The sequence below is a fragment of the Coturnix japonica genome, chromosome 22 (genome assembly GCF_054131305.1).
Source record: "Coturnix japonica strain WE chromosome 22, WE-NBRP24, whole genome shotgun sequence".
Classification (NCBI taxonomy): Eukaryota; Metazoa; Chordata; class Aves; order Galliformes; family Phasianidae; genus Coturnix; species Coturnix japonica.
This window is the reverse complement of record NC_140684.1, coordinates 2526556-2552758: the sequence shown is the minus strand read 5'-3', so window position 1 is coordinate 2552758 and position 26203 is coordinate 2526556. Positions and strand designations below refer to the sequence as shown.

General features: G+C 42.4%; 1 protein-coding gene across 10 annotated transcripts in view; it reads left to right on the top strand.

Annotated features, from left to right (window-relative positions):
• Nucleotides 1-24083, top strand: part of KSR1 (kinase suppressor of ras 1) — a 57538-nt gene extending 33455 nt beyond the window's left edge. The window contains exons 3-20 of one of the 10 annotated variants that reach the window (XM_015881175.3): nt 3218-3365; nt 4852-5323; nt 5803-5807; nt 7470-7530; nt 8270-8353; nt 8929-8990; nt 9098-9204; nt 9474-9642; nt 10891-10932; nt 11671-11725; nt 12395-12440; nt 12886-13265; nt 13931-14027; nt 14724-14857; nt 15285-15416; nt 15684-15819; nt 16154-16287; nt 20764-24079. In XM_015881175.3, coding sequence (XP_015736661.1) covers nt 3218-3365; nt 4852-5323; nt 5803-5807; nt 7470-7530; nt 8270-8353; nt 8929-8990; nt 9098-9204; nt 9474-9642; nt 10891-10932; nt 11671-11725; nt 12395-12440; nt 12886-13265; nt 13931-14027; nt 14724-14857; nt 15285-15416; nt 15684-15819; nt 16154-16287; nt 20764-20842 — 2343 coding nt within the window. In that variant the 3' untranslated portion in view covers nt 20843-24079. Of the gene's footprint in view, nt 1-3217; nt 3366-4851; nt 5324-5802; nt 5808-6021; nt 7531-8269; nt 8354-8928; nt 8991-9097; nt 9205-9473; nt 9643-10890; nt 10933-11670; nt 11726-12394; nt 12441-12882; nt 13266-13930; nt 14028-14723; nt 14858-15284; nt 15417-15683; nt 15820-16153; nt 16288-16544; nt 17207-19164 lie in introns of those variants that run through there. The other 9 variants (XM_085521913.1, XM_085521918.1, XM_015881183.3 and 6 more) reach the window with 9 other exon arrangements.
• Nucleotides 24084-26203: the final 2120 nt, after the last annotated feature.

The window sequence follows — 26203 nt, the reverse complement described above, 5'->3', positions numbered from 1 at the left end:
TGGTTTGAAAAATGAAGTGAAAGCTGGGGATTCCTCGTTGCAGCAGTTTGGTCTTTAAAATGAATAACAACCATCAGCGCCAGCCTTGCAAGAACAGGCAGTCCTGTGGTTTAACTGTGGGGCTGCAGTGTGACAAAGATGTCGGCTTGGTTCTCTGTGTCAGTAAATGTTGAGTATGCTCCTGTGGGAATGAGAGAAGGACCTGGGGCTCTAGATGCTGCTGTGCAGGACTCAGCTCTGCTCAGAGACCGTTGTGGCAACCCCTCCCCGCCATCCCCGCCCATCTGTACTGGTGGAGATGAACAGTTTTGTGTTTGTGGACCATCCCTTGGGAGCAGTGAGCATGTGCTCATAGGAGCAGAGCTGAGCCCAGATGCCATTCCTCGTACCTCCTGCAGTAGGGAATTGGAATTCCCCACTGAAGCCTTGTCTATACTAGCACAACCAGGAGAGCTAATTTGGGGTAAGTAAAAATAGGCAGTTATTCCTCGCTGATACAACTTGAATCACACATTCAGTATATGCTTGCTTTTTTTTTTTTTTTTTTTTTTGTCTAATAGACCATTTCTTACTCCACTGAGGACTAACTTTGTGGGTACGAGCGAGGCTCATGTCAGAGGTGCTGTGGCACATGCCTTAGGTAACTGGTGTACTCTGCCCTCCTTGTAAAAGGAGAAAAGATAGAAGAGAACCTGATTGCATCTTGGGTACCTGGGGGGAGGAAGGCTTGCAGAACAAACTGACTTCCTTCTTTCTTCTTGCTTCTACTTATTTTAAATATATATTTAAATTTACATTTGATTGGGATTTTCTTTACAGGCTTTGCTGCAATCTCTAAGCTGAGCAAGGAGAACTGTTTTTGGTATGTGATGCCACACCTACTGCTGCAAAGCATTGTGGCTCACTGGAATTTCTGCCAGCCCAAATATCATTAGCTGCCAACCTTGTGCCAATCGTTAACCTGAATGTTAGCACTGCAGATCAGCAGTGCCTCTCCGATCTGGGACCTCCACAGAGCAGAAGCAGAGGGAATCTGATCCCCACCTGCTCCATCCATCGCGCCCTGTCCCGGCTGACCCTGCATTTCATCTGCTTGCGCTACTGCTTGAAGCCTGGGCGAGGGGTGGTGTTGTCTGTGATGGACACGTTCAGCTTCCTGAGGAAATCTTAGTCTCTTGACCAATTTTTTTATTGGTTTATGAATAGCTCCAATAAGTTACTGGTTACTTTTGTGTCCTGCAAAGGATAGAGAAATGGGGTGGTACTGGGTAATGGGACTTGGTAGCTCATACTGAGAGCTACATGATGCCGTTACTTAAAGCAGCAGCTATGTAATCTCAGCTCAGGGAGTGGTGGTAGTGAGGAAATGTTTCCAGATAGTTCAAGAATTACATTGCTGTAATCCTGCCTGTTCTGTGACTGTGTAAAAGCCTGAAGTGGGATAAGTGTGTATCACAAGAAGCACTGGCTTTCCGTTATGCTTTAATGGAAGCAGTAGCATCCTTGCTTTAGTAAGTAGGGGCACCTACTTACTTAGCAAGTAGGTGGTGTTCAAAGCTTTATACCCTGCTTTAGGCATTCGTGGGGGTACAGGAACTGGCAGAGCTGGAATGTTTCTGGATGACTCTGTCCCCCTGACACGCTGAGCTCCCATGTTGCGGGTATGCATCGTGCTTGTGCTGCTCCCATCACTGACATCTTGCACCACAGCCGGCCTTGTGATAGTACTGAACAAAGATGCTTCTGTGAGCTGCTGTCTGCGTGCAGAGGAGTGGAATCCAGAGGGTGCTGGGAAACAGCTCACTGTCAGACAGACTTGGTTGAATGTTGGAATTAGTACAGTTTGGCTGGGGAGTTTTGTGATCAAAGCTGGGCTGGCTTTGTGCTGGAATATTTGAGTGGTGGATTTTAGGGAGATTAGTTCAAACTTAAGATGTTTAGCATTGAAATGCCTAAATTAGGGCAGAATAACTTTATCTCTTAATCATTTTGGAAGTATGGTGTGATTAGCTGAGCGCTCTCAGTACCACGACTTGACTGTTTCAGAATGTTTGAGAGCAGTTACCTGTATCAAAGCAATGGCAGCAGTTTTGATTAACCTCTTGATTTTAGGACCCAGGCTAACTTCTGTCCCTGGTCTGGATTGCGAGAGGTGTGATCTTAAAACAGCATTCATCAATGCACGCTCATATTTGATTTGTAGCCTTTTAGGGTTTGAAGGGTCAGTGTGAAATGTCCACAACATTTCAAAGCTTTTTGTTTTCAAACAGATACGCTCAGTTTCCCATTTAAATAGAGGTTGAAACTTTGTTATGTAGCACGGTTCCAGCAGCTGAAACTTCAGGAAGGAGGCCAAATATTGTGAAATTTGTGATCTCATTGTGAGAACAGGCGGCAGTGAGGTTTGTTTAGGCAAAACAGTGGGGGAAATTCCTGGGTATCTGCACTAAGTATCCTGGTTTTGTTTATTAACCACAATTGCTGCAGACTTACGCTGGAAACATTTGAATGAGGGAGGAGAGAAGCAATACAGCTTAACTTTGTCATGGAGCATTCGATCATTTCGTGCCATCCAGAATCCTATATCTTTTGTGTCTGCTTGATTATCTTTTGGGGGTTTGGTGTATTATAAAAGGCACAAGGAAATCTACACTAATATCTTCCTAAGCAGGGTATCAGTAAGGCTGGTCCTCTAATGAAGGTAGAATTGCCTAAGGAGGAGATCAATACCTCTTTGTCAAAACATTCTCTCTGTTGATGAAAGAAGCTATTTTCCACACTGTTTGAACTTTTCATTTCTCCAGTGAAAAGCCAAATATTTGCCATATTTTTCAGATTTTTGGCCTGCTTTGTTTTAATGATAAAGATAACTTCAATTAGTAACTTTTCAGAAATACTGAGTGAAAACTTTCCACAGGGGAAGGAGAGAAGAATATTTCAGTCAACTCTAATCCTAATTTAAATACTGGAGAAGGACAATGACATGCTAGTGATACAGAGGATCTCTTGGCATAGAGAGAACAGAGAGCAGATTCTGAGCATTTACTGCTGTGTGATCACTACTGATCCCTAAGAGAGATACACTACCAAATGAGGAAATCATGAGTCAGACCAGGCAGTGAGACAGTGGCACTACTTTACATCAGAAACAAAGATGGCAGTCTTATTATGGGTATATTTTAAAAAAAAGTATATGCGGTTTTTTTTCCTCCTGCAGAGAATACCAGAGGAGCTAACCTTAGATGCCTTACTTGAAATGAATGAATCAAAGGTGAAAGAAACAATGAAGAGATGTGGCGCCAGAGACGAGGAGTGCTCCAGACTCAATGGGGCACTGAGCTGCTTAAGGAAGGTGACTGAATCAGGTATGAGACTGCTTTTTGTTCTATGGAATTAGTTTCTCAGCAGCCAGATCGCATCCTTCTTCCCTTCATTTGAGACAATCTACAGAAACCTTTGGGTCTTCGATTATATGCTATAGCTGATGTCAGGTTATGGCTCTTGTATCTGCATGAAATTAGAACAATCAAATGTAATTAGTGCTATGAATGAGATTTGGTTTTTGAGAACATTTTCAGCTCTGAAAATAAATGTATGTAGAAATACACTCCCCAACTCAACAGACTGTATGATTGTTCCCTCTGTGTTCAGAGTTGGGTCTGATGCTACAGTGTTCCATTGTTTAGTATCCTGGACTTAACAAATGTAACCTCCTCTCCCCTCGTATATTGCTAATTCAGAGAGAAGGTAATTCTGTTTTGTATGATGTAGTTCAGAAACCTGAGCGGTTTTCAGCTTAATTCTTTGGAAAAGCAGAACATTGCTCTGACTACCCTTTCTCACTGCATAGCTTGCAGTCTCCCATTTGACTTGCTTCTCTTTAAAGCTGCTTCCTTTCTGCTATTTTTCGGACTGGAAATTGATAGAACCATTAACCAAATTCCAGTAGCAGATGTAAGAGCTAGAAAGAACATTGATTTAAATTGAAATTATGGAAAGAAGGATACTGTCTGTTTAATTAGGAACATACAGGTCCAGTGGATCTGACTAAATTATTTAAGAACAGCCTCAGGATTCCCAGAATGTTGTTTCACAATCTTCCCCTGCCACCTGCCCAGGGCTACTTTCACAAAGCACTGTACGTTCTGTTCGTATCAGACAGCATACTGGCATTCCTGTGCATCAGATCTTTCTTTGTAACAATTACCCATCTGTCACTGAAAGGTGTTGTTTCCTGTATTATGACAGCTTATACCATTCTCAAATCATAAAGATTAGTTAATGGAAAAGCCAACAAACAGCTCAATCTCGTGTTTCCTTTTTTCTAATCTTTCTCGTCCTGCACTGTCAAATATTTCCCATCCATGTGTAGCAATATCAGCCATTGTTCAGAAGGCATGGCACCCAGCCCAAATTCACATACACTTGTATTTATGTTCCTCTCTTTTCATTTGAAAAAAATAAAATAAAATAAAATAATCTGTGTTTTGAGAGGTTATTATTTTTTTTTTTTTAAATCCTAGGTCTGTGATTACCATTTAATCTGTTAAAATTCAACCCATCTTAGAATGTAAGATCTTCTAAAGTGTATTTTAGTTTAGAACTTGAGATACATAGCTACAGATATGAAAAAAGGGTAGTTAATGCATTCCTTGTTTTAAAGGTTAACCTTAGCTGATACCGTAGATGGATCTTAGGAGAGAAGAAGCAATTACTTGGCTATATGCAAATAAGGCAAAAAAAACCAAACAACAACACCTCATAGCCCAAAGCTGTGTCATGCAATATCCTGTGCCAGCACTTTTGTTTTGCTTTCTTTTTAAACCTAACATTGCTATGGTTGCTGAACAGGTGGGGAGTTAAAAGATGATGTGCTGATGAATCTTCCTGAAGCACGCCGAGAGAACAGCTCTACAAACACAACTGAGTCCCCCTGCTCCTCTGCGCCCACGTGGACTCACAGTGCACTGAACCTTCCCAAGGGCAGCAGCCAGCAGGCTCGATCGGTGTCGGTGTCTACAATCCCATCTTCAGATTCTCCTGCCTCAAGTCACGGACCTTCTATCTATGCAGAAAACCTCCTGGACCCTTTTGCCTTCCCTGCACACAGTGGAAGGTTAACACCAAGGACTCCTCATAGCATCACCATCACTCCCCCAACCACTCCTCAAGCCAAGAGACGGCACAAGTTGAAGCCACCACGGACTCCTCCTCCCCCTTGCCGGAAAGTTTTTCAGCTGCTACCTAATTTTCCAACCCTCACAAGGAGCAAGTCCCATGAATCACAGCTGGGAAACAGGATAGATGATGTTCCTCCAATAAAGTAAGCAAGATACTTCCTTCATTGTGGGCACTGAAGAGCATACCAACAGGCATTCAATCTGATGCTGGTGGCCAGTTGCCTGGTTGTGGTTTCACTGCAGTCTTACAATCAATATCAGTGGGATATTCTAAGATAATCACAAAACCGGCTTGCTAATAGTCTCCTTCTTTGAAATGGCACCTTCCTGGGAGGCTGGGATGACTGCTGCTATGAAAGGGCCCCAACCAGTTTTTTCTCAAATATCTAATAGTCGATTATGTATCCTGAATTTTCTTTTGACCTTAAATGTTACTCTCAGTTCAGGTGTCTGGTATCTTTTTACATTTTATCTTAAGATGTATTTTAGCTGCTAATGTGTGATCTTTAAGAAAGCCTATCTATGTGACAGCTATGTCTCCATATGAAGACAGGTAGTCTTAGGCTAAGTCTTTATTTTTGACTGACCCAGGCTTTTTTTTTTTTTTTTTCTTGTTCTATAGGTTCGGTAAGACATTTTTACAGGATTGTCTTTATTTCGTTGACTGCGAGAGAAGAACCTGTCCTTGTCAACAGCCTGCAGTATGATCACCTCCGTCCAGTCTGTGGAAGCCCTCAATAAGGCCTTGCATTCTGCCAGCTGAAGAATTGCAGGATGCTTACAGGGTCTTTGTACCTGGTATTTCTTTGGATGACAAAAGCAGGAAAAAGGAATGCTGATGTTTAAGGGCTACAGCAAGGAGTTTGTGTGTAACTTCTTGTCTTTGATTTCTGAGAGCTGATATTGTCCCTTGGTACTAGAAATAGGTCTAACCATTTGTCTTCAGATTGTGGCTTCAGATATTCACTGCCTAGTGTTCCTGTAATGAAACTAGACGGTTGTGTGTGACCTTTTGAGAAACGCTCCAGCACATTGCTAAATCTGTAATACTTCCTCTGATGCTGATGAGTATATTCACACGCTCAAAGGTTTATAGGACAAGGACTTATGCTTTTATACACTGATACATTTAGTGTTTTAATGCTATTGAATGTGACTATGTACAGCTGCCTCTTTGACACAGAACTTATAACCTTAAAAGCTCTAGGAAAGTTTCTCACCATTCTGCAAAGCGTGAAAATGTATATCAGGACCATACACTTCTCAAGCAGCCTTTAGAACAAATGCCAGAAATTTCTTTCAAAAATGGAAAAGTATAAGGAGAGAAAATTGTAAAATCTGGGCATTTCTCTCTGGAGAGTGGTGGAATTTATGTAATGAATTAAAAAGGCATAAGAGAAAGTTAAAATGAATTAAGATATTTGGTGCTTCTATGCAGATATTCTGTATATACTGTATACTATGCAGATATGCTGTTATACTGTAGGCTCTCTTATGTCTCATGAAATTCGAAAATGTATAAATTTGTGTCAGAAGTTATGCTGATTAATGCGGTTGTGGTTTAGATGTCCACATTTGCTCAACCATATTCTTTGGAAAAACAGCTATTCAGTCCAGCCTTTTGTGAGATGCTGAAGCCCAAAAATGCCTCGAAAAGATCATGATTTAAAAAAAAGAAAAAAAAAAAGAAAAGAATTTGGTGCCATCTAGGGTCAAAGAGAGAGAGTGGCTTTTATAAGTATTGACAGCATCCCGCCTTGAGGCCGTGCTGGTACCTACAGGTTGAGTTTTCTCCCAGTTTGCAAAATGGCTACAGATTTAATTCAGGAAATGTTGCAGTCTTAATATCTAGGAGCTTTCAGGAAGTTTTTTGGTATAAGCCCTGGAGCACTGTGCTGGGATCTTGGAGTGCAGCTCTCCTTTTCTGCATTTATTGGCTAGCTGAGTGATGGTTTTGATGGAAAACTAATTGGGAATAAGCTGTTGTGCAACTTTCCTCTTGCACATTATGAGAATGGCCTAGGGCTTACTTAATCCATAAACATAATATATAACAATATAATGCAAGGAAGGAAGAATGATGATTCTAACACCAAATCTTAGTTTACATTGCCTCTGTATGAAAAACACTACTGTACTGTAGTTTTACTGTGCAAGGCAAATAGATCTCAGCTGTGCTCCTAGAGAAGTCATGGCTACTAGTTTTTATCTATGACAGTATTTATGTCTAAGCTGGTAAGTGTGCTTGTGAGTGATGCTTCCCTAAAAGATCTCTTTGTTCTCCATCAGAACACTCCCAAGGATCCCCTCAAATGGTACGAAGAGACTTTGGCTTAGCTGTAACACACAGGTAAGCAACACATACTGTGGGAACCACAAAGGAAATAAACAGAGGGGTCAGACCAGAACAGCATCATATTTAGTGTGTTTGTAGTGGTAAAGATGAGCTTGAAGTTGGGTTGGGTGCCTCATTTGTCAGGTTCAACTTTGAACGTATATTTCGGCTCCTTCTGTTTTTAATCTCTGATGTGTTCAGCTCCTGAGATCTTTTTTACAAAGCTAACTGACTTGTGATTCTTCAGTGACCAACAGCAGTAATGTTTTGTATGGGGCTTGTGTCCTGAGTGGAAGGACTAAGTAAAAGAAATGTGCAACAGTGCCTTTTATAAAGGCACTTCTGCTAAAAATGAAAGGGAAGCTGATCCTTCCTCCCTTCATGGAAGAAGCATTTCCTTTTTCTTCCCTTGTTATTTCCCCCTTCCAAATCCAAACTGAAACTGGGACAGCTAGTACCAATGCCTAACAAACGTATCAGCTCCTTTTAGTAGAAGGCTTAATACTCTTACCACCAGCACTGCATGCACTATAGACTGGATCCCAGCTTTGTGAAGGTGTTCAGCCCAGCCTGAGTCCAGCAGAATCAGTGCTAGGCTTCTTTCAGTTGCTATTAATCAGAAAAGTGAGAAGTCTTCCATAACACCACTTATCCTTTTCTGGAAATGCTAAAGGAGTGTAGCCTGTCTGTAGCTACAGATGTAGTTTTCTTAAGGTTCCAGTTAACATATTTTTCCCCTTGTTTCTCTGCTTAGGTTCTCTACAAAGTCTTGGTTATCTCAGATTTGCCAAGTTTGTCAGAAGAGTATGATGTTCGGGGTGAAGTGTAAGTACTGCAGGTGAGCACACGGAGATGATCTTTTACATAAGAACTTTAGGGTTTATTCATTCAAGTCTGTCAGTAACAAATATCTCAAGCTGTGATGCGCTGTTAACAGTGGCGTTTGACTTTTATCAGTCAGACTGGCAGTGGGTTGCTTTGGCATGGCAGTGCTTAGGCTGAGGAGCCTGATGTATGGAGGAACCAAATTTAATTCACTACTATAGGATTCCTATCTTATCACAGGCAAATCTTGTACTGGAAGTTGAATGCCTATATAACAAGGATTTGGTTTTGATTCTTTCTGGATTTTCAGTGCAGAGAGCTGAAATTTTCACAGTTCCCTGTCTCAGGATAGTCATAAGTGAAGACAACTGTATTAGAAATTAATCAGATGCTAGGGTATCTATCTGACTTGCATTAGCCTAATGATGCATATAACGAGATTCTTCATATGAACACGTGGGCCTGCTTTGGGGCTTAGAGCTTTTCAGAATTCTCCTTAAGATTCACATAACTAGTATAAATTAAGGGTAGGCTTCTTCTTTATGGGAAAGAACAAGTGCTATTTAGCATTTCATGTTTCTCTTTCAGATTGAAATGTCACAACAAGTGTACTAAAGAGGCGCCTGCTTGTAGAATATCATTCCTTCCCAGTAAGTTTACTACAGATTCTTAGCACATCAATGTAGCTGATGGTATCACAAGAATAAGAAGTCTGATTAAAGGGATTTTTTCATCTCATATCCAACCTGTTTTTCAGTTGCCAAAATAAGGAGAACAGAGTCTGTCCCTTCTGATATCAACAATCCAGTAGACAGACCAACAGAACCACAGTTTGGAACTCTTCCCAAAGCACTCACTAAAAAGGTACTTAGTGACTGATGTGAATCTTCTGCCTCAAAGTCAGTGAGGAACTACAATAAGGAGAGGTCACAGTAGTACCTTACTGAACAAGAATGGCACTTCAGCTTTCATTTTGCAAAGAGTCTTTAGAATGACTTTTCTTCCCTGTTAAACATTGTTAAACACACATCTTGTTGTGTTTGAGGCTGGGGACAGCCTTCCTCATTTTATTAAACATTGATGGAAACTATATTTTTATTATGTACTCATTAGTGACTTCTCTTGCTTTCCAGGAGCACCCACCAGCAATAAATCATCTGGACTCCAGCAGTAATCCCTCTTCTACAACCTCTTCCACTCCATCTTCTCCAGCACCTTTCCAGTCTTCCAACCCTCCCAGTGCAACACCTCCCCCAAACCTATCTCCTATGGGCCAGAGGGATGCACGATTTAACTTCCCAGGTAAACCCATCTTTTTCTGGAGGGCTCTGCCAAGATCAGAAAGGCATCTGTGGAAGCTGGGGCTAACCAAGACTTCATAAGTAGTTTTAGGTTTCTGAATAGATAGTTGAGTCTTACTCAAGGTTTGAAAGTTTTTCCTGTCATCTGATAAAGGGGACACAGTCTGTTCTTAGAAGGTTTTAAGCCAAAGGAACAAGATACTTTTGCAGGAAACAAATTACTGAGGAGTTCTGGTTCCTTTTTTACCCAATATGATCTTTCTACTTTATCTTTTTTTTTTTTTTTTTTTTCCTTTTCCGATGAGTACTAGAAGAAAGTGGTGTTGTTTGTTTCCTTTTTCTTACTGTATCATGAAATTCGTGCTGCCCGCTGTGTTTGGTCACTGGTGGCTTTGAAACGTAAGGTCATTGCTAGAAAAAAAGTATTAAAATGGAGACTGACATAAATTAGTTCTATTAGTCCCTTCCAAAAGATAACCAACAATGAACACTTGGCTTTTAAAGTGTAGACAGGTGTGTATGGTGAAGAATTTACATACTTCCTGGATTAAGGACCCAAATATGCTGTCCTTAACAAAGCTGATAGAGACAAGGCTTGCATAGTAGAATAAACTTAATTTCTTCTATCTGGAAATGAAGTCACATGCTGCTAAACAGGTGCTGCATCTGGCCTTAAATACAACTGTTTTGCAAAAGATTTCTCGCCTGTGAAAGTTGCTGTTTTAGCCTACTTAAAAGGAGCAGAAGCAGTGCAAGTTTAGTGCAGGGATTCTACTGCAGTTACTTTGTATGAGGACAAGTAATTCAATTTAAGTGAAATTAAAACAAACAAAACAACTTGCAAAGAGCTCTTGAACTTCAGCCTCTCTGCATGCAGCTTGGAAACGCTGACAGTGTGAGAGAGCATTGAAGGATCAACCTTTTCCTGGGCCTGCCTGCTGGCATCCCTGTGTTCTCTGAGTCTGCTTCTTCCACTTGACATATGAATGGCTGGTTTTCCCACCAGACTGCTTGCATTAACACAGCATTCATGTGACAGGTGTCATCTGTCTTCCAGAAATGCATGTACTGAAATTCACCCCTCAAGCAGACTGATAATCAACTAATCTGCTTCCTAACAGTGAGTTGGGACTAATTGAATGCATATGTGGCACTTACTGATGATCCTCTAACTTGTTTGTTTGTTTTGTTGGTTTTTTTTTTGTTTTCTTTTTATGTCTTTTTTTTTTTTTTTTTAACCAAACAAAAGCTGCCTACTATATTCAGCATAGACAACAGTTTATCTTCCCAGGTGAGTTGACTGTTTTAATTCAACTAACTAAGCTTTTGCTGCCAGAAAGTAACTGTAAATTTTTTGCATGCTTACCCAAGAGTGATAATTCTGCTTTTGAAAAGAAGTATATCCAGTACAACAGATAAAGCACCAGATTTCTGCTGTGCGATTCTACTCACGGCTGAGTTCTTTTGTTAAGGCTGTCTTTTGGGATTATATGCTTGGAATAACGGATGCTGGCAGTTCAGGAATGCTGAGATCATATTTATGAATTGATGTTCTTGCCTATGGGATTGAAAATGGTGCAACATTATTCATATGTGCAAGCTCTTTTCTTGGTCACTTTTCATTAACATTCAGAAACTGTCCATCTATTTCCAAAGAGAGAACTGGTGATGTAGGATGCCAGGTACAGAGTATTGCACTCTAAATTTTGCAAGGATTTGCAACCCAAACTGAATTTCCTGTGCACTGGTGACACTGATCATACTAAGTGTGGTTGGAATGTGTGACCTACAATTATTAATCCTTGCATCTGGATTCAAGTATTTCTGATTGCTGAAGGCCATTTAAAAGGGTGTGAGCAGCTCAGAAATGAGGACGGCCATTGCAAAACGTTACAGATAAGTGAATGTTAAGAAAGCTGGAATGGGTTGATATATAGGTGTGTAAAACAGCTGGTACTGCAATATTGAATATTCTGATCTATAAGGGAATTGAGTCTAAAATATGTGTAATAATTTTCATACTTCCCAGAAATTCCCAGTCCTGCACAAATAGCACAGCCTCCAGAAACTGCTGCAGACACCAAGTAAGTAAGAACTGCTTGTTTTAATCATGTTGTGTTAACCTGATAATCTTCAGGTCAGCACAAAGGCACTGTTATAACTGAGACCAATGGCCTGTTGAATGTATCATCTGAAAACTTCTACAGGACAATTTTGATCAGCAAGAGCGATGTTGGCATTTCTGGTTTTGCAAAGCTGAAAATATTTATTTTAAGTGGGACCGTGTTTTCAAATATGTAGTTATGGTTCTGTGAGCATGTTCCCAGCTCAGGAAGGTGAAAAGGAATAAAAGGTAGAAGGTTTTGTGATTGAAGCAGCACGGAAGAGCATGGCAAGCTCACATGTTTGTAGGGATCTGAATTGCAGGGTGTGCTGATGTTTTAACCTACAACCCTAGCACTCACAATTGCTTGACCAATACTCTGTACAGGTGTTTCTGTAGTACTGGGAATAGGAGTATCTGTTACTGGAACACATTGTAATAATGCAGCCATACCACTGCCAATGAATTCCTACCACTTAAACACCAAGAATCACTTCAAAATCTTTGTCCCTTATTTGCCAAAGTAATCTTAGAAAGTCCTTAGTTGTTAGACTTAGAGCAGTGATTGTACTTTGATCTAATTGACTATACTGCTTTCACTGTCTGCACCCCATTTATTTCTTACTACAAATCTGTTTTCTCTTGTTAGTGCTAAAGAACAGCCAAATACAGATGGACTTAAACATGAAGCAGAGGTAGGTTTTATGGTTTCCCCTTTTATATCTCTTTTGTAATCCCAAAGGCCATGTTGCAATGCAGCAGAAGCTTGTGGCTGAAGCTGTGAATGTAGACTAGCTGTGCCTTCAGTTCCACTGGGCTGTCTATGCTGCACAGATCTACTGACAATTGGATGTTTCTGTTGCCAGGCTGAAGCAATGAAATACTTGTAACAAAAAGTAACTGCTTCTAACTGGGAGAAGGTGAGCTCAAATCTTTGGCTCACTCAGTTGCCTGCAGCTGTTTCTCAAGTGGCTCTTGAGCCACATCCCAAGAGGAGGTGTGTGCCTTTTCGTAGCCTTTTTGGATGACTTTGTCCTATGAAGGGATCTCTAGATCTGTCATCAAATAGGTTCATCAACCTGCCCAAGTCCTCTCAAAACAGACTCTCAGCATGTTTTTCCATTCTCCTTCTGTAAGCAGGTGGAAGAACCTGAGAGTAATAAATCAGAACCTGAAGATGATGAGGATGAAGTGGAAGATTTGCCAAACAGAAGGCCACACCTGCAAGGGATGATTTATCGCAAACCCAGCCAGACCAGTGTCTACCTGCAGGAATGGGACATTCCCTTTGAACAGATCGAACTGGGGGATCCCATTGGCCAAGGACGATGGGGGAAGGTTCACAAGGGAAAATGGCACGGGGAAGTGGCCATAAGGCTGCTGGAGATAGATGGGAACAATCAGGATCATCTCAAGCTCTTTAAAAAGGAAGTGATGAATTACAGACAGACCCGGCATGAGAACGTGGTGCTTTTCATGGGAGCATGCATGAACCCTCCTCATTTAGCAATCATTACCAGGTAAGGATATAACAACTTCTGTTAGTAATACTGCATGTGCTTATCTATTTATAGTAATAATACAGAATAAATTTCTATAAACATATTTGTAAATTATATATTTCCATAACAAATATTTAATGCACATGCATGATATATGTGTGTATTATAAATAAATTTGTAATATTTATTTCTGTAGTCTGAAAGTGGAAGACATCAAAGCAGCCTCTGTTGCTTGGAGTTTTGATATTAGAGATGTCTCTTCTTAGGGAGTTTATTTATTGGCAATCTAATTCTTATTTTTTAATCTCTTAAAGTCTCTTGAATTCTTAAGAAGCGGGACAAAGTAATCTGCAGTCTCAGCAGAAGCTGGTGCTCAGGTTATGAAAACTGGACTTATTTGTCTGAAGAGCAAAATGAGATCAGGGCCACTGAGGAAACAAATAAGTGTTTGCTTGACTACGCTTTAGCAATAACTGAATGACAGTTATCAGTAGCTGCAATTGTGTACACTCACACAGGTGTCAACTGAGCCATTTGTGTTACTGAAAATGGCATTGCTCAGCAGAGGGAAGAAGACTGATTCCATCAACATGATAAAAGTACCTTTTGAGCATCCACTGGTCTTTACATTCCTCCAATGTTTTAAAGAAACTTTTTAGGACTCTTGTTCCTCTTTTTTACAGCTTCTGCAAAGGAAGGACACTGTATTCATTTGTAAGGGACCCCAAGATATCCCTGGATATTAACAAAACCAGGCAGATAGCACAGGAGATCATTAAGGTAAGCATACGTTGTGTTATCAGAGATATCTGCTTTCTGGGCAATTCCTCAGCAAGTGCTGAGAGGTTGCACAGCTGATCTGTAAGTTCAACAGCCATCCACAGGGTGCTGCAGCAGGGAAAAATTGAAAATGGAGGAAGGAAAACTGCTAATTCAGTGGGCTGTAAGCTGAAAACCTGTAGGGATAGAAATTGATCTTTTACTTATATGGGGTTGGGGAGGGAGAATTTTGATAAAAGGCAACCATGACGAAATGCACGCAGGGCACGTTTCCTTCCCAGTCTCTTTTATTGGTAACTACAGCTACATTAAAGCATTCTGAAGTAGACATGATCTTCCAGGTTTGCAGTTTTCCATGGCTATTTTCAGTATTGATCAACTGAAGTAGCATTTCTTAAGCTGTTGTTTTCTTTGCTGGTAGAAGTGTCCTAGGAATTCAGCGAGCAAGTTTGTGTCAGCTGTTCCTTGTTCACACACCTACACACTTATTCAGAGTTGTGAAGTTCACCATCACTTACTGCTTCAATTAGAAGTACCTTCCCAGCAACCCTCCTGTACAGAGGAGGAAGCTGTTGTGTCCCCACTTAATGTATTGTGTTGGAGTAAATAAACATGTATTAGAAAGAGAAGCATGCCCAGTTAGAGGCTTGTAAACATGACAACATTTACATCTCTGCACATAAACTTTTTTTCCAGGGCATGGGCTATCTTCATGCGAAGGGGATTGTACACAAGGATCTGAAATCCAAGAATGTTTTTTATGACAATGGGAAAGTAGTGATCACTGACTTTGGACTATTTGGAATTTCGGGTGTGGTTCAGGAAGGAAGGTAGGTGGAGGTTTCAGTGCTTGGTCCATTTCTGGGGTGATTAAAAACGATCTAACAGGGACATACTTTGATGCATTACATGGTGCAAGAGAGGAGATTGAGTCTTTTCCTATGTATAGTCTGGAATACAATTCTTTTCTTGAAAGGCCTTTCTGCACTTCCAGCGGCACAAAGCTAGAAAGTAATATGTGATTTGAGTCTCGGAACACAGAACAAAACGATTTTAAGCCCAAGAATGAGCTGGAGAGTCAGGCCAACACTTGCATATGTTTTTTAATATGGCACAAAATTTAGAAAGAGAATGTTAGCCAAGCCAAAACATGTAAGAAAAGTCACAGCATTAGGCAAACCACAGATACGGGCCATATGCTGTTTCTTAGTTTACTTAATATTGCATTTCAATATGACTTCTTTCCTTTGATCTCAGGAGGGAGAATGAATTGAAGCTTCCTCATGACTGGTTATGCTACCTGGCCCCTGAAATCGTTCGTGAGATGGCCCCTGGGAAAGATGAAGACAAGCTGCCTTTCTCCAAAGCTGCAGATATCTATGCCTTTGGGTAAGGGGAGAAGGCCTAAGGAGTATCACAGGAACTTTCTAAATGAGATATGATGCAGACCTGAGCCTTGCCTGTCTTCTGTCAGATTCAGGATTCAGCTAGGCTGCATTTCCCTCACCTACTACAGAAGACATGGGTGTGACGTTTTGACAAGGATGCGGGTGAATGGGCTGGGAGGGATTTGCTGCACAACCTTATTTACATTCCAGAGCTTTCTGAAGAAATTGGGATTTTGTCAGAGTTTTGATTTGTTTGTTTATATTGCAGGACTGTGTGGTATGAGCTCCAAGCTAGAGAATGGCCCTTCAAGAACCAGCCTGCCGAGGCACTCATCTGGCAGATTGGAAGTGGTGAAGGAGTGAAACAAATCCTTGCAACAGTTAGTTTGGGGAAAGAAATCAATGTAGGTACATCAGCTGCAGGAGTCCTTCCAAAAAGCTGTTTCTCAGGGTTGCTGGAAAAGTGGGAGCTGCTTATTTTACCTTTATTATAATTCTAAACATAAAGGACGGGAGAGAGAACAGATCAGAATGAGACACTGTCCTCTTCCCATTGTTGTCATATAGAAGTGACATCCACTGGTACTCAGGACACTGATTTTAACAATGTCCAAGACAACTGCTTAAAAAGTAGCTCTTTCTGGGCTGTCACAAGTCACAATGCTCAGTCAGTCACTTAGTTTGTACAGTTGACATGTGAACTAAGTGGAAATAATGAGCCTTAATTATCCTTTGCAGGAAATTCTCTCAGCATGTTGGTCATTTGATCTCAGTGAGAGACCCAGCTTCACTGTCCTCATGGATATGCTTGAAAAACTGCCAAAACTGAATCGTCGGCTCTCCCACCCAGGGCACTTCTGGAAGTCTGCTGAGTGAGTACCTGTGATGTTATCACTTGTGATGTTATCACTTGTGCTGCTCAGAATTTGCTAACTGACCATTCCTGTGCTTAATTTTGTCTTCCTGGGGTCTGTCATATCTTTAATGTAACAGCGTGCTCTTCTGCTTTTCTGGTTACTAGGAAATTATGCAATGAAATGTGCATGCACTTCAGGCAGTTAATTTCCCACTTCAACATATTCACTTCCCTCCTTCTGTAGATTATTTATCCAGCTCTGTTTGGTTTCAGGGAATATCTACCACCGTTACTGGAAAGTGCCCACACTGATCTGAAAGCAATTAGAGTTTCCCCTTTAAAGGCTGTTACTGAATGAGGAAGGGAGCCACCAAAAAACGTGCTGCCACTTCCCCTTTAAACTGAACCATCAATTTATGGAAGTGTCTTAACATAGCAACCTTCCTCAAGGTGCACATAGGAAAATAACACAAACCCCTCCTACTCTGTATGGAGGACTGCCCAGTTTGCACAGACAGATGAAGGAATGGAGCACTTCATATAGTTGACCTCTGGAGGAAAAAAAAACCAAACCACACACTAAAATGTTCAGAATCTCTCAATTGTTTGGCAAAAGCAGTAAGTTGACAGCTTGGGACAGTTGTTACTTTTGGACTGAATAAGCTGGAATCACGACAAGATTTGGATCAAGGAAGGATGAAAGGTAGCAGCACAAACCCTAGCCAAGATCATGATGCTTTCCAATTTAGGATTTGTATTGAAACTAGGAAAGAAAAGTATTACAAGATCAAGCATCTGTAAACTGCTAAAATGGGGACATACCCATCAGAAATACCTCAGTGAACATCCTATGACATCTGTAACGATAGATGAGACCAGAATTTAGAACTACATCCAGGTCAGAATTGATTTGCATAAAGTCGTAGTGCCTAAAACCTTTTGTCTCCTATGTCACAAATAACCCATCACTCAGACAATAAGGGATCCCAGTCTCACTTGCCTCAAAGTCATGGGGAGATCAGACACTTGTGAACTGTGCCCATCACCACAAACTTTCTTTGTGGTATATTTTCTCTAACTGACCATCTAATATTTGCTTATTCATTTTCCTTTTTGATGTTTAATCTACCTCTTCCTTACCATAACTCTTCATGATCTTCCTGTAATACATTATCATCACTAAACTGCTTCTGTTCATTGTCTGGTGACTGTCATGGCATTTTGTGCCTTGGTGTGTGTGCTTTATCTGGGGCTTTGCTTGCAGATTTTACCCTTTGTCTCTTGTTATAATGTCCAACAACATTAAAAGATGGCCTCATCTTTATACAAAAGGAAACTATTACCAACAAAAGTTGAATGCTTACTGTCCACTCATTGATAAGTAGAGCTGTCTGCTATTTTTTCCATGTGTTGGACAGGTATATATTCATACCACATCACTCATTTTAAAAAGATACAATGAAAAACAGGGAGATCCTTAGATTTGACAGCTCTTTGCATCATCAGTTTCAGCTTTGCACTGGGCTGTGACTGTAGGTGGGAGGAAAGGTGTCTTTCTGTGCCCTGCCCACTCCTTGCTGCAGCAGATGTTACAGTTTCAGTCTGGGGATTTCAGTTGCCTTGAATTTTTAAGGTTGTTTTTCCTAAATAAGCATCTAAAGAGAAACCGACAGAACTTGAGCTAAAATATATATCATTCATAAATTGAGAGAAACAGCTTTTCTTCCTCTTCAGACCTAAAGCATTGTAAATTTAAATCTGTCTTTTCTGCACATTGGGAGTTAGAGAGCAAGTGATGCTGCTGTGCTTGGAGCAGTGAGAAGGATGTCAGTACCAAAGGGCAGGTACAGAATCTGGTCGAGTGTGATAAGCTGCAGAGTGCGATGACCAGTGAGGGTCTCCTATTCTTGGACTTGAAAGGTAACAGCCCCAGATTAGTATTTTAAACAAGTCATCTTTTGTCTCAGAGGATCATGAGTTCAGGTTGTTTTATGAACAACAACAGTTCTATTGTCAGGAGATTTACAGGATATGGCAGCGTCCTTTGTTAATTTTTTCCTTTCCTACAGAAGCCCTTTTCTGTAGAGCCCTCCAACCCGATGGCTCCGTGTCAACACTTCCATGCCCTCGTTTCTCCATACTGTCAGATCCACTTATGTTGGATCATTGACTCTCACAGCCAATTTTGTATCTTTCAGTCCACCTAGTCAGACACTGCAGTGCAGACTGGGAGCCCAGGCTGCCTAAATATTCCCATGCAGACTGTCAGAGAATCCTGCCATGTCCCCTAACATCACACTGGAAATTACTTGAAGTAATGCTTCTCATTTGGGCAGCCGGTTCACAAGAGCGCTCGTTTCCAGAGCAGTCTGCCAAGCGATTACTTTGGGTTAGTGTTTCCATAGGGAATTCTTGATCAGCCTGTGGAACTGTGCCTTATGCAACAGCTACCCAAATTATATTTTCTGTGGGCAGACAGATCCTCCCCTCCTACTGCAAGTGTAAATTTGCATACATCAATGCTATTTCTCTGCTCAAAGCATGCAATAGAGAGGTACTTAAGTGTCTCTATTAATTATCAGTGCTGACAGCTGACTTTGTGCTCAGTGGAATGAAAGTGTAGGAAGCTCAGTTGGTTTTTGTCTCCTGCAAGCTGCATTATATTCAGGTCACACTTGGAAAGCACTCTTAGCAGTATCATCCAGCAACCAGATGCAAAACCTACTGCAGGCAGCCACATCACCTCTGACAGCTCCATAGAGAAATGCTGCACTAACCCCTCGCTTGACTGCTGTAAGCTTTATAATAGGTAGTTTTCAAGAGCTTGCTTTACGATAACTGAAAACTAACTCTCATGGTGTCTTTTTCTTCTCCCTCCCATATTTCCTTGTAGGTTGTAGCTACTGGTGCAATAACGGGTTCCACCTTGCATGCTTCCATGTGTTGTATCCTAACCAGCAACTTGGACAATCTCGTTCCATTCAAAAAAATGGAAACAAACCACGAAATTAACACATGGACATAATCAACATTTTATCCGAATTCTCCTTTTCTGCCTTTTTCTGCTTGGCGTGGGCTGTTAGCTTGAATAACAACTCCTGCCTGCAAGAAGTTACTGTCTAACAACGTGGCACCTCTCACTTCTGAGCCATGTCAGCAGCTGATGCCCTGCCCTGACCAACAGGGCACAGGCAGCAGCAGGTTGGGGCTCAGCTGACACTGGCATTTGTGGCCTGCACAAGAGGCAGAAGGGGGAAGTTTCCTTGCTGCTGTCTGAGGTGGTGGCTGTCATCCTTAGTGCTGGGCTGTGGCTTTTGACTCAAGATAACAGGTACATTTTCCACTGGCATAACCAACAACTGAACACATCACTTGCATTGCAAACCAATGTGACTTAAGGGCCATATCAGGTCAGTTCTCCTGCAGGGCCAGATCCAGCCCTGCATTGAACCAAGGGTCACCTTTGTCAGGGGTGCACACGGCAGGTGAAGTTTCTGCATAGAAAGGAGGATAGTCCTCGCTGTGCTCAGGGCAGATTGCAGTCCCATAGCCTACCTGGGAATGCACCACCACCACCTGCATCCAAAACTGAGATCAACTACAGCACTGTGCAGAAGAGGAGGGAAGCAGGGAAGCCCTTCAGTTCCTCATTCTCCTTCCCTTGTAAATCCATTGTTTTAAGTTCTGTGATTTGTTTTTGTTTACATCCCTGGTTCAGCAAAATGCCTGACTCTGCAGTAGGAACTCTGCATTACCGCAGGCAGTGCCTCAGCCCTGTGCCTTTTTCCAAAAGGTCATTTTTTATTCCTTCTTTGAAAAAAATCTGTTCCATGGGGGACAGGACAGAGGCAGATTTGCAGCAGGAACCAGGGAGGTTTTTCCTGTGTTCAGTGGGGACAAATACACCCAAATACACCTACACGTCATTCTCTCAGAAAGGCAGACAACCTGCACACTGCACTGGAGGCTGCTGGAAGCCCTCACGTATTCCTGCTCCCTGCCCTGCTGCCTCCTCACATGTACGTGTAGGAAGGCATTTTGAAGTGAAAACGTCTCTAGCTCCACTAACAGATGAAAGCTGAAGGAAAAGACATCTCTATTCACTTGCTATAGACTATAAAGAGGAGCAGGAAATTGATGTACCTTGTCAGAATGCCCCTTCCCCTTAAAAAAGTGATTTTTTTCCCCCTCCATTTCTATTTCAAGGAATCCAAACGTCTGTCAGCCTCCTCCCCGCCTTAAGTCAGGTACTTATAAACACCTCCTGTTTTGCCAATTGGAGCCACATGCTTTCACTAATGAGGTTTGCATGATTAAATTTCCAATGACTGCTGCTTAATTTTTAAACTCTGCTGGGTGATCTCACACTGCATGAGAGCAGAACCCAGCCAGTTTTCTTTTATATGACTGTAGCTTTCTAAAAAAAATCACAACAAAAACCAACAGTAAATAAATAATTTCTCCCCTCCCTTTTCCTTCTCCACTCTTTCAGCATTAACAGTAGCAAAGTTGTCCTGCGTTTTGAGAGATTTGGCTTGGGAATCCTGGAACCAAGTAATCAAAAGCTGTAGCATGGTGTGTAGTTGTCTTGTGACATCTACCTACTTATAAAGAAATCTTCACTGAATCTTCCAAGCAATGAAACTGGTGCAGCCACAGCTGAGAGCCACACGACCATCAGTTCAGTCCTTTGTTGTTGGCAAAAATGTGAATTCTGTCTGAGCACCAGCAGTTCTTTAAAGGATGTTTACATGATGCTTTTGTGTGAACTATAGTTTTTTAAAGCATAATAAACAGCAAATCATTTTAACTACAGCCATTCAACCAGCACAAAGAGAAACCAACCTTTTCCTAGTTCCTTTTTGTGTCTGTGGCTTAAATAGGAACGATCTTCTGCCTTCAGTGCATTTTCCCCTAAGATGAGTGGAACCGCTTTGTTTCAGAATGGTTATGTATCTCTTACAAGGAGATGGGAGTTTTAAATTAAGTTTTTCTCTCGTTAAGGTAAAATTTATCTATTGCATTGTGATTCATCCAAGCTGATAACTCAGTTTGTGATCACTCTGGTTTGTTTCCTCAGGGTTGGTCTAAGCTCTGGGTTACTTTGAATTAAGTTAAAGTAGTAAAAATCTGCCTCTCATGGGAGAGTTTGCTGTCAAACATACCGTTATCTCCACTGAAACACAGAACCAGGCACTTCAACACAGAACCCACAGGAAAAGCTGCATTGCTGTGCCACAGCATCTCGGGTTGGCTCAGGAGGGAACGGACCCCTGGGTCCATCCGCTTCCAGCCCCGCTCAGGCCACCCCAGCTGCCCCTGGAGAAGCCGAGCTCCCAGGAAGCTTCAGGCACAACCCGCTTTGTCCCCCAAACCAGCAGCACTGCCAGACCTCACCCCTCACTGCCCTGATCCACATCTCACTTGTAGAAGAGGTATTTTACAGGATAGAGCTCCAGGGAGGGAAGAAAATCAAGGGAAAAAGCCATCCCTAAATAACGTGTTACGTACTGATCTGATACACGGAGCTTGTTAAGAGATTCAGAGTCATCTCTCCCCCTGTGCACACATGTGTTACTCTGGACAGTCAGATAAGTCTGCAAGAATTTAAGTAACTCAGGACTAAGATGTAGTTCTGAGGAAAACTAAGAACAACAAACCCCCTGCAGCAAGGAAAGTCACATTGTGTTCCAGAGAACCTGACTCAGTCCAACAGCTCAGACCTGTTTCAAAGGTTAAATTTAAGACCAAGAAAAAACTCAGCCCCCAAAAATCAAAACGAAACCATGTGCTACCACGTGTAACACCCAGACTGATAAGGACACAGTTGATTATGGCAGTATCTCAATTGCAAATGAACTGCAAGCTGTATTAAATGTTCCCTCACACCTCTATTCTTATTCCTCTGCCTTCACCTGTCAGCCAGAGCAGCAGAACAACTATAATTACACAGTGAACATTAAAGAGCCCTTCTGTCCTCACACGGCTTCATTGTTAAGGCAGATCATTAGGAGTTACTGGATATCATCAAATTTCATCCCTCCAGTCACACCAGTACATTACGTGCCTCTTTTATATCTTTTGCTGCTGTTTCAAGTCTTTAAAATGTGGATCAAAGAGGGAAGAGCTCCAAAGTCCTCCACGAGGCACACAAAGTGGGAGGCACTTGGGTTACAGGCACCTTTAGAGAAAAAGCAAGTGGAGGAAAACAAACAAACAAACAACAAGGCTGTGTTGAACAGAGAGCTCACTCCCGTACTGCACTGCGGTGATTTTAAAACATGTCTCAGATATAAAACAAAATTGGTTTGGTGGTAGCCAAGCATGGAGACATTGTTCTCTTGGCCTCCGCCTCACCACCTCAGTAAAGCAAATAGGCCCCTCAGCACACACGGCCCTTTTAGCCACCACCTGCTCACCTGCTTCTCTTCAAGCCTTGCTACTATTCGTGCTCTCACAATAACAGTGTCACAGGTTTCAGCAGGGGTTGCTTTCCAACCAGTACTGCTTAAGTATTGACAGTGCAATACAAAGCAAGGAGAGATGTGCTTCATAGCAACGTTAACATTATGAACCCATGGGTGGCAGTGTGCCTTGCCTTAGGGAGAGCAGGAGCTGCTGCTGGATGCACACATTGCTTCACAGCCATAGGGTGTGAGCAGCCCCTTTGCTAACCCACACCGTGCTCCTCACTGCTACTCCTGCCATCTGTGTGCATACAACAGGTCTTACCTGGGACACCCAAAGCTTTCAGTGTGGGAAAGAAACGAAGTGATTGCTCACCTGGCTGTCAGCAGTAGCGCTGCTGTGGCAATGTGCAACAGCAATGCTGAGACAGGACAACCTTAGTCTCTTCCTATGGGATGGCTGGTTGGACAGACAACTGCACTGGGTGATACCCAGCTTACAACAAAACAAAATTAAAAAGCAAAAGATGTTGTTCTCCCCATGTGACTGTCCTCACATGAGGTTCAAACCCTGGCTGTGAAGGCTGTTTCCAGGCAGAATGCTGTGCCAGCCCTGCTTCCCAGCAAGGCAGCTTCACCTGTGCCAGCAGGGCCACCTGTCCCTTCATGCTGCACTCTAAAGTGTGCAGGAAGCAGAAGGGCTGACCCAGGAGCACTGCGGGCTGATGGAGTGCTGTCCTGCTGCAGGAAGACTTTCAAACCTTGCCTTGAAACCACAAAGTCTGAGATTCAGTCTCAGCCTTCCTTGGTTTTGTGTTTAACTCTCATAAATGGCTCTTAAAAGCAAAACCCAGCACACCAGAGAGCAGGGCTGATTACTGTCCGTGGGTGATGTGTTGCAGTCAGCTGTGTAAGGCACATGGAAGTCAAACAGAACCTGTGGAGCAGTACAGCTGTGAGTGAAGTTGGGCTCTTCCACCCATCACAGCTGAGCAGCAGCCATTGGGTCACACTGCTTTATGGCCACCTGTGCTGGTGAGAGGCACGAAGCACAGAAAGCCTGTCCTGTTGTAAAGGTGTAAATGTGAAGCTGGCTGTACAATGCTGCTACAATAGCCACACGTCAATAGTGAATGTAAATGCAGTCTGTAATATGGTGAAAATTGACACGTTTTTCTTTTCAAATGTGTTGTAAACTTTGTACAGTAAAATTTTTTAAAAATATTTTCTATCAGAGTGTCTTCCAGAATTGCTATTAAATTAATTAAAGATTGTTAGTATTAACAACTGTTTCTGTATTAGTTTATGCAACCAGCAAGGGGGAATAAAGTGCACATTATGGTAATGAAATCTGGGATACACAGCAGTCTTATCAGCAAATAAATCTTTGCTCTGGATAAAGCAACTGTTACAGAATTGTGGTCTGACCTTCCCCTCCCACCCCACACTCACTTGTCCATCAGCCCCTTTCCCTACACTGACTCAACCTGTGGCAGGTTTGCTTTGAGCTGTTACTGACATCTGCCCAGCTGACAAGGATCATTTTCTTTCCTCTTAGAAGTCAAATGCAAAAGCCCTTCAGCTGCAGGACAGCGCAAACCTCAACTTGTTTAATAGATGGAACAGAGATGCTGTTCAAGTTCCTTTCTTGCCATAACCACTGGGATTCTCACCACAAATGGTATCAGATGGCACCACGATGGCAGTGAGAACCCAGTGCCCTCTCATCAACCACCCATCCCACTACACAGCTCTGGGTTGCACCGTCTCCTTGCAGCCCCAACATCACTGCAGCTGCTCAGCACACCAGAAAGCTTTCCCACTCACTACAATGGGCCAAGTTACCTGGCTTTAAGAGCTCCAACACTGACTTCTCAGAGCATCAGACTGTACTGGGAGCGAGGCTGAGCCAGCTCAGCACCTCAGGACTGCTCAGCAAACAGGAGGGGCAGAGCAGAGCAGAACTCTGAGCAGAGCTCAGGAGCTGCCTCCTAGCGGAGCTGCCCATTCAGTTATGATATCACACAGCAAGCTTCAGCAAAAGGGATCTTAACATTGTTAGCTTGATGAAAGCTCATCTTATTAGCTCCCATCTCACCCCACAGTGTTTGTTTTTGGAGGAATTCACCCCCCTGTGCTGCTGGAAAGCAGTGGGGTCCCCCCACACCCCCATCACCACAGGACTCAGCCTGCACTGATCTGACACCAACACCTGCAAGGAGAAGGCTGCCCATCCGCTGCCACACAAGTGTGAGCTGCCTCCTGCCCCAGAACTCGCTGTCCTTCCCTGTGGGTGCCCCAGCTCCAGTCAGCGCTACCCAGCAGTGTGTTAATTAATCCATTGACCCCAGGGTCACTGTGCTGCTGCCAAACAGCTTTATGCCAAAAATAACAGCAGCCTTGTACTGCCCTGAAGAGAAAAGGACTGGGCACTTCGCAGCACTGCCTTACATTGCAGCCATCTTATCTAGATCTTTCATACGCAAACAGTAAAAACCCTCAGATAAGTTGAGCTTTCTTGCTTTTCATAAAGAAAAAAATAGTGAATGTAATTATCAATTAAACTTGAAGGGCAAGGTCATGTATTTAAATACAACTAAAAAAAACCCAACCCTAAATAACCTCAGACAGGAAGGTTACATCCCACCAGCTGCAAAGGGAAGCTCACTGTTGAATGGCTGTATTACATCCCAGCAGCTGTAACCCAGCCCTGCAGCACAGCTCCCACCAGCTCCAGGTAATGCCTTCTCCCAAGGAAGAGCAGCTAACCCAGCCTAGAGGCATTTGCATCATCACCGATCTCCTGCTGAAAGCTTAAGAACACACCTCAACCTGGGATCTGTGCAACACACTGTACAACTTCTGCATCTTTATTACAATGACATTTGTTTATATCTTTGTTAAAATTCTTAAGTTTTTTATCCATCTTTCACCAGGGAATAGTCCAACAATCTCTTTTCTCTGAATGACAACAGAAGCTTCCCTCCCTGCTCCTCTCCTAAGTCCACAAGTATTCCCATCTCAGTGAAGACAAGCTCAAGCACAGAGATCACGCAGAGCTCTGGACAGCTGTGATATAACACTCGTTGCATTTTAAACCCTAAAGCCAGAGGGGACCATGTTACGAGCACTTCTGGCAAGAAAATATACCTATTTTGATAAACACAGGGCAAACGCATCATGCTTTAATACACCTGAAAGCGCGAAGCAAACACAAGCACTTTAAAACATAGAACTCCTGTTGCCTATGTTGGACTTATTTGAAGTCCAGAGCTCAGAAAGTCCTGGCCTTATTGAGAACTTTCTTAATGGAGATGGAAGTTACCTCATTCTCCATCCATCCCACCTCAAAACTTCAGAAGCAAAGAATTTACTGAAGAATGAAATAACACTCACATACTTGCTATGAATCTCCTCTGTCCTTCACCCTCTCTACTTGCTGTCCAACATTTCCTGTTCTCCACCATCACTGCTCAGTCTTTCAGCTACAGTGCATTTTTCATCTTATGTTTAAAGCTGCCCTGA